This window comes from Pseudorasbora parva, chromosome 11, assembly GCF_024679245.1.
Source record: "Pseudorasbora parva isolate DD20220531a chromosome 11, ASM2467924v1, whole genome shotgun sequence".
NCBI lineage: Eukaryota > Metazoa > Chordata > Actinopteri > Cypriniformes > Gobionidae > Pseudorasbora > Pseudorasbora parva.
The window spans coordinates 9,402,667-9,412,514 of record NC_090182.1 but is presented as its reverse complement, the minus strand read 5'-3'; the positions used below and the strand labels follow the sequence as shown (position 1 = coordinate 9,412,514).

The 9,848-nt window shown below is 39.7% G+C and overlaps 1 protein-coding gene across 2 annotated transcripts in view; it reads left to right on the top strand.

The window, feature by feature from the left end:
* The first annotated feature begins 241 nt into the window (after window positions 1-241).
* Window positions 242-9,848, top strand: part of LOC137092634 (macrophage colony-stimulating factor 1 receptor-like) — a 40,396-nt gene continuing 30,789 nt past the window's right edge. The window contains exons 1-2 of one of the 2 annotated variants that reach the window (XM_067456975.1): window positions 242-356; window positions 1,277-1,426. In XM_067456975.1, the coding sequence (XP_067313076.1) occupies window positions 1,372-1,426 (55 nt within the window). In that variant the 5' untranslated portion in view covers window positions 242-356; window positions 1,277-1,371. Of the gene's footprint in view, window positions 357-1,276; window positions 1,427-9,848 lie in introns of those variants that run through there. The other variant, XM_067456973.1, reaches the window with a different exon arrangement.

The following is a 9,848-nucleotide window of genomic DNA, read 5'->3' as shown; positions in this document are numbered from 1 at the left end:
TCTTTTCAGTCGGGTGGCAAATACTGCAGTCTTTCTTCATGTGATATTAAAAGAAGCTGTTGATGGCCTGTTTTTCACATGTAAACACTGATGTTCACCGCACCGATCATGAGGCTGTCAGAACACTGGCTGGTTTTGTTCGAAAGGGTCACGGAAAAACTCCCATAAGTCCCGCAGTACTCAGCGCTCTGGACTCCGCATTCGTCTCAGTTGAGTACCGCGGTGAAGATGGAACTGAACAGAAGTGTGACCGTTTGAGGCCTGCTCTGCCTTAGCTTCAGTCTGGAGTGTATCGGGACACGCAGCAGAAGGTTTCTCATCCGAATCTGATTCTTTGGAGCTTCACTGAAACTCAGGTAAACCTTTGTTTTTGTTGCACGTTTTGTCCTTCGAGATAATCTTACTGGTGTGTTTGTCTTTTGCTTGTTTTTTAAGCACAAACTCAATTGGTTTTTAGAAAATAAGACCAAAATGTGTCTTTAACGCTGCAAAAATTATTTCTCTCTCGTTTTCCAGTACAAGTAGGCCTATCTTAAATCAAGATGCATTTAATTGAGAAGAAAAATTACGTTTTCTGAAATGTAAACATTTTGCGAGTTTTTAAATGCCTAAAACAAATGTAAAATGGGTTTAGAAATATATTTGTTTTCTCTTCCCTTACGAAACAAAAATATATTGCAGTATATTGGAAAATATCATGCAATACATTAGGCAATATATTCACATATGGGATTTAATATTTATATTTTCCAATATATTGCAATATATTGAAAGCGGCAATCATTTGTATATTTTGCAATATATTACATGAATATATAATATATTTTATAATACCATCAATATATTATTACATATATTTACAATATATTAAAATATATTTCAAGCAATATATTGGTAAATATATTTTCCTTTCGTAAGGGTTTGAAGGCATTTTTTTTCCTTGTTTTAATCATAAACTGTACATTTTGTTTGTTTTTTTCTTCAGAAAACGATTTAATATCTTAAGTTATTTGCATTTCAAATAAACACATCTTGACTTAAGAATTTTTAGATATTTGTAGCCTACTGTAAAAACAAGACAAACTTTGAGAAGAACTTTATTTTGTGCAGTGCGTGATTTTGCATAATTGGTTTATTTAGATTTTGACGAATAATCAACATCACTTTTGTACACACTAATAGACTTTATCTTCACAAAATGTTTATTTTTAATTGCATTTCTAGGATTATTGTTTAGTCAGCTGATTTACCCCTGTTGTCATATCCTGTCAGACAGAAATGAGAAGTCTGTGTTGAAGGACCAAAGGATCAGTCCTTATTTCCTCTGAGACACTGAAGACTGATAAACTATTGAACAGGAGCCGCTCTGAGATGTTTGCGGTCCTGTTCGTCTGCGGGATCCTGTACGGGATCGGTCAAGCTCAGGGTAAGAGTCTCAACATACATTACTGTAATCCAGCAGGGAAGAAATTTATCTTAGATATTTATCTTGCTTCTCAGATGTTTCTCCAGTGAAACATATCGGTAATCTCACATTTGTGCTGGAAGAGATCTAAAAAAGTGTCTCAAACTGTGCTCAAATTTACAGAGACACCAAAGTCTGCAGTCAGAAGTCAAAATATGAACTCAAACATTTCTCATCAGTTGATAGGATATGCTTCTTGTAGCTATTGTAGGAGAAACATCTGAGACAAATTTATTGAAATGAGACCTAACTAACATCTCCATTAAATCTTCTAGAACATGAAACGTCAGCTTGTTTCCTAAAGTGTATAATGCTGTGTGAAGAATCTTGTTTTGGTTTTAATATTGATCTGGTTCTTGTTTCTCGATGTTTCTCACACACATTTGATTGTGCATGAAATCAGGTCTGAGCTGGATTTGACATGTTGACGAAGGATTGACGAAGAACTGTCATGTGACCAGCGCTGTTGGATTTTGGTTTATTGTAGTTCTTTTGAGAATTGGACTGAAGTGCACTCAGTACAAATATTCAAAAACTTTCTTAAATCAACATACGTATGCTTGATGCAATATATATATATATATATATATATATATATATATATATATATATATATATATATATATATATATATATATATATATAATAATATATGAACTTGCATAATTGCCACACACATCAGAAATCACAGATTAGGCATTAATGAACACGGTTACTCACTGTTTGTGGCGGTGCGGTCGAATCCATATCGTTAAAGTCTGTTTGTAAAGCCTGTGCTGACATTGCGACTGAATTAAATGTAAAAAATAAACTTAATCCATTTTCTCAGAATTCTCTGGGCAGGCAAAGCAGAGAAAGGGGATGTAACCTTTTCCTGTATGACGACATACAGGGAATATTCCATCTAGCTTTCATTTTCTCAAAGACGGAGCAGGATACCCACATCTTGGTTTACACCTATCGCCATTTCTAGCCACTGGGATCCAGCATGGGCAGGCCAGGGGAACTCATATTAATGTTAAAAAACTTGTCATGTCTTTCGGATGAGACGTTAAACCGAGGTCCTGACTCTCTGTGGTCATTAAAAATCCCAGGATGTCCTTCGATAAAGAGTAGGGGTGTAACCCCGGCATCCTGGCCAAATTTGCCCATTGGCCTCTGTCCATCATGGCCTCCTAAAAATCCCCATATCCTGATTGGCTTCATCACTCGGTCTCCTCTCCACCAATCAGCTGGTGTGTGGTGAGCGTTCTGGCGCAATATGGCTGCCGTCGCATCATCCAGGTGGATGCTGCACATTGGTGGTGGTTGAGGAGATTCCCCCCTTCTATATAAAGCGCTTTGAGTGCCTTGAAAAGCGCTATATAAATCGAACGCATTATTATTATTATTATTATTATTATTATTATTATTATTATTATTATTATAAAAAATCTCATAAAGTGAAATTTTAATTCCATGTGATCTTTGTTTGCCTGGCTCCGCCCTCCTATGTACTTTTTCATTTCTTTTAGTACTGTCTGTGGTTGTGGTATATTTTCTGTTTTACTCTGGTCAAATTTTAAAGGGGTGGCTGCATGCGGTTTCCCTTTTTTAACTTTAGTTAGTGTGTAATGTTGCTGCTTGAGCATAAACAGTATCTGCAAAGTTACAGCGCTGAAAGTTCAATGCAAACGGAGATATTGTCTTTTAAAGTTATGGCAGTTTATTGCCTACAAAAACGGCCGGTTTGGACTACAACGAGCTTCTTCCCGGGTTGGTGACATCATAAACCCTCTTTAGTCACCGTAGATGTGACTTCTGCCCGTAATGGTAAGGGGCGTGGCGTTTCTGAACAACCTGGACTCGGCACTTCAGCCAAAAAAAATACAGGAAAATACATTTGGCCATCTAACCAATCTAAAGACAATTGCGTTTTTCGGAGGGATGGGCTTCATAGAAACAGGAAGCTTGTGGAATAAAGGTAAAATATAGGAAATATATGGCAAAAAAAAGAAGTATTAAAACATGTTATACCACGCCTCATAAACACAACCAAGCCTAAAAAAAAACACAAATCCAGCCCTTTAACCGGTCCACTCAGCGAACAGAGAGAGTAGCTGAGAACGATGATGTTGATGTTGTGTGCTTGTTTGAGACGACATACGTCACCACCAGACATCAGCGATTGGTTATGGCAGATCCAATAGTTTTAAACAAAGTATCCGCCTTCAAGAAAGTTAACGCTTGAGTGGCCAGACTCTGTACAAATGAAATGTACGAGAGTTTGGTAGGACCAGGCTACCCTTAAGTAAGCACAAACAGAAAGTAAGTTAACTCAAAACTCATATTTTTCACTTAATATGATCATGTAATATCAACTCAAATATTTGTAGTAGTGGAAACTTGGCTAGCTTTATCTTGCGACGCAGGTCTTTTTTTGCTAGTTTCAGCCTGACGCAGTTATCATTTTCAAGTCTAGCACCATGTTGTTTAAATAGCAAATGCACTCGCGCGCATCTGTTCCCTCATGGTCTGGAAACGAGGTGTGTGTGTTCAGGCGCATTGTTGGCCCGTTGCTAATTTAAGGAACTGAAAATTAGTGTGCTATTGACCAACAAAAACCTGGTCTAAAGTCAATAGCGCAGTATTTTTTTTGTAATTTAAAGGGTGCGTTAGTTATATGCGCCTATAGGTGGGTCCCCAATGCGTGTATACTCTGTTTATTACACACACAGGGATGCACAGCAGCATTTTTAAATAGGAAAAAATTAAGCGTTTAAAGTGTAAAAGATTATTATTGTGTACATCTATAAAAATGCCTACATGTCATAATGGATGGTCATTGCATGTATCAGAATTAGCCTACCTATTCACCGTAATGACGAGCAGGCGTGGCGTCATTGGACAAGCAGATCCGTTTCCTAAAAATAGAAGCGTTCAGTTTTTCTGCTCACAAATTCTGCCGTGTAAATAGCGAATCCGCCATGGTGCGAGCGCAACTGGCTTTTAAAGGGAATGGGAGATGAGACCCTGACTGGTTTATTATTGCATTTTATGCCAACTCATTAAGAGACTAGGGACAACTCTTTTGGACCATGCTTGTGTGCCGACCATTTTCCCCGTCGTTAAACTAGCAAAAGTGGATTCGGACACGCCCTTATTGCACCTGTGCCATGCGCTTCAGACCACATGCTTAGATTGTTAAAATAGGGCCCTAAATCTACAACTTAACATCAATATTGCACAGAAAACATTATATAAGACATTTTAGCATTTACTCTCCCTTATGATAGCCATGGCAAACCATTCTGGGAAATAGAAATTACAGCCCATTTTCAGTTTAGACAAGTTGTCTAAATTAAAAGAAATACAATCATAAAACTCAAAACAATGAAAAAATTCAGACAACTTAAATTTTGTCAGTTTTGTGAACTGAAAATCGGATGTCCTTCAGATGAGACGTTAAACCGAGGTCCTGACTCTCTGTGGTCATTAAAAATCCCAGGATGTCCTTCGATAAAGAGTAGGGGTGTAACCCCGGCATCCTGGCCAAATTTGCCCATTGGCCTCTGTCCATCATGGCCTCCTAATAATCCCCATATCCTGATTGGCTTCATCACTCGGTCTCCTCTCCACCAATCAGCTGGTGTGTGGTGAGCGTTCTGGCGCAATATGGCTGCCGTCGCATCATCCAGGTGGATGCTGCACATTGGTGGTGGTTGAGGAGATTCCCCCCTTCTATGTAAAGCGCTTTGAGTGCCTTGAAAAGCGCTATATAAATTGAACGCATTATTATTATTATTAAAATAGATACTCATAAAACCTAAAGGGTTAGTTCACCCAAAAAATGAAAATGCATTACTTACCCCAAGGTCGTTTGACACCAGTAAGACCTCCGTTCATCTTCAGAACACAAAGGAAGATATTTTTGTTGAAATCCGATGGCTCGGACAGGCTTTCATTGACACCAATGTGATTTCCTCTCTCAAGACCCATAAAGGCACTAAAGACGGAGTTACAAAGCCCATCTCACTACAGTGGCTCTACAATCATTTTATGAAGCGACGAGAATAGATTTTGTGCGCAAAAAAAACTAAATAATGACTTCTATAGTGATTGGCCGAATTCAAAACAAAGTTTTGAACCGTTAAGAATCAGTGTATCGTTTCATGATTCGGATCGCCGATGTCACTTGATTTCAGCAGTTTGGCAGTTTTCGCGATCCGAATCATGAATCGATAAACTGATTCATAACCATTCGAAACAATGGCCTGTATGAGCGATCGGATTTCAGCAAAAATATCTTCAATTGTGTTCTGAAGATGCACGGAGGTCTTACGGGTGTCAAACGATATTCGGGTAAGTAATTAATGAGAGAATTTTCTCTTCATGAAAAAATTTAATAATTTAATTAATTACTCACCCTCATGTCGTTGGACACCTGTAAGACCTTCGTTCATCTTCAGAACACAAATTAAGATTTTTGTTGAAAGCTGATGGCTGAGAAAGGCTTCAGAAAGGCCTCCATTGGCATTCAGTACATTCCCACTCACAAGACCCATAAAGGCGAGAGAAGCGACGAGAAATAACTTGGTGTATAAAGTTGTTATTTTGATTTTTGTGCGCACAATAACTATTTTCGTCGCATTGTAAAATTATTGTACAGCCCCTGTAGTGAGATGGACTTTGTTACGACGCCTTTAGTGCCTTTATGGGTCTTGTGAGTGGGTCAGTGGGAATGTACTGAATGCCAATGGAGGCCTTTCTGAAGCCTTTCTCAGCCATCAGCTTTCAACAAAATTATCTTCATTTGTGTTCTGAGGATGAATGAAAGGTCTTACGGGTGTCGAACGACATGAGGGTGAGTAATTCATTAAATAATTGTCATTTTTGGGTGAACTAACCCTTTAAGCTGATTGAAGTAATTTGTTTAATTTAAGTTTACCCTACTCAGACCAATTCATTATTTGGAGTGTAAGGGCTTTGAGGGTTTACATTGTGAACTTTCTTTGTCTTAAGTCATTTTGTATCTTGGTTTAAGACTGTTTTGATATTTGCACTAGGAAACGAGACAAAAACATTGAGGAAGAACATTTTGTTCTCCAAACTCTAAAACAACTAGTTTTCAAGAAGATGCAGATGGTCAATTAGATGTTAATTGATGTCAAATTATCAGTGTTTTGTTGAAATGAGTTTCAATAGAGCACACAAAACATAAACATTGAGCTTGTAATGATAAATGATGGAAAGAGACACAGTGTCTCAGTGTTTTATTGTTAGACATGCAGATCTTAAACATTCCAGTCCATGCGTTAGTGAGGAAAGCAGAAGTGAGAGAAGGATCGGGATGTTTGGGGCTGATTGCGCAGTGCAGATCACAGACTCTTTATCATGCTGTCTCACTAAACACACACACACACACACACACACACACACACACACTGATTTTGTTTCTCCTCTCATTACTTCACCCCTCATATTATAAGTTTGACCCAGCAGTGTTTCAAGAGAGATCTGCTGTACAGAGAGCAGGAATGACTCTGTTTCAGTATCAAAGAAGCGATAAAAAAGTGATCATTAAAGATGTAGTTCACCCCAAAATGAAAATGTGTTGTTTATATGCTTACCCCCAGTGCATCCAAGATGTAGGTGAGTTTGTTTCTTCAGTAGAAAACAAATGAGGATTTTTAACTCTAACCGTTGCAGTCTGCCAGTCATAATGCATGTGAATGGGTAACAACTCTATATGAGAGTTAAAAAAAATGCTTAGTCAACATGCACAAAAACCCTGCTCCTCGTGATGACACATTGATGTCTTAAGACACGAAACTGCACGTTAAAAGGTGACGCAGAGGGGTCCTGACCAAGCATTAAAAATATGATGTGTTTGAGTGAGACTGTAGTGTCAACACACTCAAATGTATCTAATATGATAAAACAGTGCTGCTTTACACCACATACGCATGTGCGGAAGAAGCAGAAGTGGCGCCTGTGGCGTAATAAAAGTCTCCTTGCTCGCGTGTGTCCGTGTGTCGCGTTTGTCTCTCATTAACAATCGCTCCAGCGGCCTCGTTCCGCTCCCACAACACTTGGCCCTGCTCTACTTCATACTACAGTAACATTAATAATCTCATCCATGAACAAGATTTCTGCCCGAGTCCCATTCTTTTCCACTTACATTTACATTTACATTTAATCATTTAGCAGACGCTTTTATCCAAAGCGACTTACAAAAAAGGGGAGAGTAATAGAAGCAACGGAACAGACAAGGCCAAAAACCTGTAAGAGCTGTAAGAAATCTCAATTAATTAGCACAATACACAACAATTTTTTTTTTTTTTTTTTTTTTTAAAGACAGACATCTACAACAAAAACTCACGTCCGCAAAGTGCCGAACACTGGATTTTGATAGCTAAGATAGCTACAACCCATTAGGACTAAGGCTGTTGCCCCAGCTGTTGTCGTTAATGCAGATTCAGTGGCCCAATGGGTTGGTTTTGTATTCTAGCTAAACGCACAGCAATAGCCATCTACAACAAAAACTCACGTACGCAATATACAGAACACTGGATTCTGATAGTTATGATAACTATGTAACACACCCGCCTGAAGGCACAAATCCGGATGAGAGACGTAGATATGATCCAGGAGTGTGCGCTTTTGGTCGTTGCTGTGGTGATCAGTAAGTGCTATTCTGTATTGGTCAAGTGCAAATGGAAAAGATGTGTCTTAAGATGTTTTTTAAGAATGGCTACAGACTCGGCAGCACGAATTGAGATCGGCAGGTCATTCCACCAGGTAGGAACGGTCCAGGAAAATGTCCGTGAGAGTGATTTCATGCCTCTTTGGGATGGAACCACGAGGCGCCGCTCGCTCGCAGAACGCAAGCTTCTGGAGGGTGTGTAAGTCTGAGCAAGTGAATTTAGGTATATTGGTGCAGAACCAGTGGTTGTTTTGTAGGCGATAACTAGTGCCTTGAATTTGATGCGAGCAGCCATTGGCAACCAGTGCAGTTTGATGAAGAGAGGCGTAACATGCGCTCTCTTCGGCTCATTTAAGACCACTCTCGCCGCTGCATTCTGAATCAGCCGCAAGGGTTTGATAGTGCATGCTGGAAGCCCAGCCAGAACAGCATTACAATAATCCAGTCTGGAGAGAACAAGAGCTTGAACCAGGAGTTGTGCAGCCTGTTCTGATAGGAAGGGTCTAATCTTTCTAATGTTGTATAAAGCAAATCTGCAGGACCGGGCTGTTGCAGTAATGTGGTCAGTGAAGTTTAACTGGTCATCAATCACAACTCCAAGGTTTCTTGCTGTCCTTGATGGAGTTATGGTCGATGAACCAAGCTGAATGGAGAAATTTTGATGAAGTGCTGGGTTGGTTGAGAAAACAAGTAATTCTGTCTTTGCAAGATTGAGTTTAAGATGATGCTCTTTCATCCAGTCAGAAATGTCTGTCAGACAGGCAGCGATACGAACACTGACTGTAGGATCATCTGGTTGAAATGAGAAGTAGAGTTGAGTGTCATCAGCATAGCAGTGATAGGAGAAGCCGTGTTTCTGAATGACAGAACCTAATGATGACATGTAGATGGAGAAGAGAAGTGGTCCAAGGACTGAGCCCTGTGGAACCCCAGTAGCTAGATGATGTGACTTAGACACTTCACCTCTCCATGACACCCTGTAGGACCTACCAGAGAGGTAAGACCTGAACCACTGGAGAGCAGATCCTGAGATCCCCGTCCTCTTAAGTGTTGACAGGAGGATCTGGTGGTTAACTGTGTCAAAAGCAGCAGACAGATCCAGCAGAATGAGCACTGAGGATTTGGAAGCTGCTTTTGCCAGTCTCAGTACCTCACTTGAGGTATTGGGTAGTGATGCAGAATATGGTCATGCAGAAAAAGGCATTAATATGTAGCCTGGATGCCAGCCGAACTCAGCCCCGCCCACAGTATTTTTAGGACGGGCAGTTCGGTCTGGCCTCGCTCCATAGAGGAGTAATTATCTCAGAACAGAAACTATTCTGACCAATGAAATCATCAGGGCGGGCTTTAGACGATGACGGACAGATGATCAACAGTAACGTAATCATCACGACATCAAAGGGCCTTGGATTATATTTGTTTGAATCTTAAACGGAGAGCTTGTTTGTATATGCATTCACCTTCACAATTTCTCTCAAAAATGATGATCATGTTGAGTAAGTACTCTGTGTATCATTAAATTCTTCATTTTTTTGAACGCGGACTTGGCAACACAGTGCAGTTGAGCTCTGTTGACGTCACTTCATTGCTCTGATTGGCTGTTGGTCTATCCAATTGATGTCTTTCCTGGTTCGGTTGAAACACGCCCCATAATCACAGCCCAATGGAGCAGTTTCAGACTCATATTCTGACTAGAAT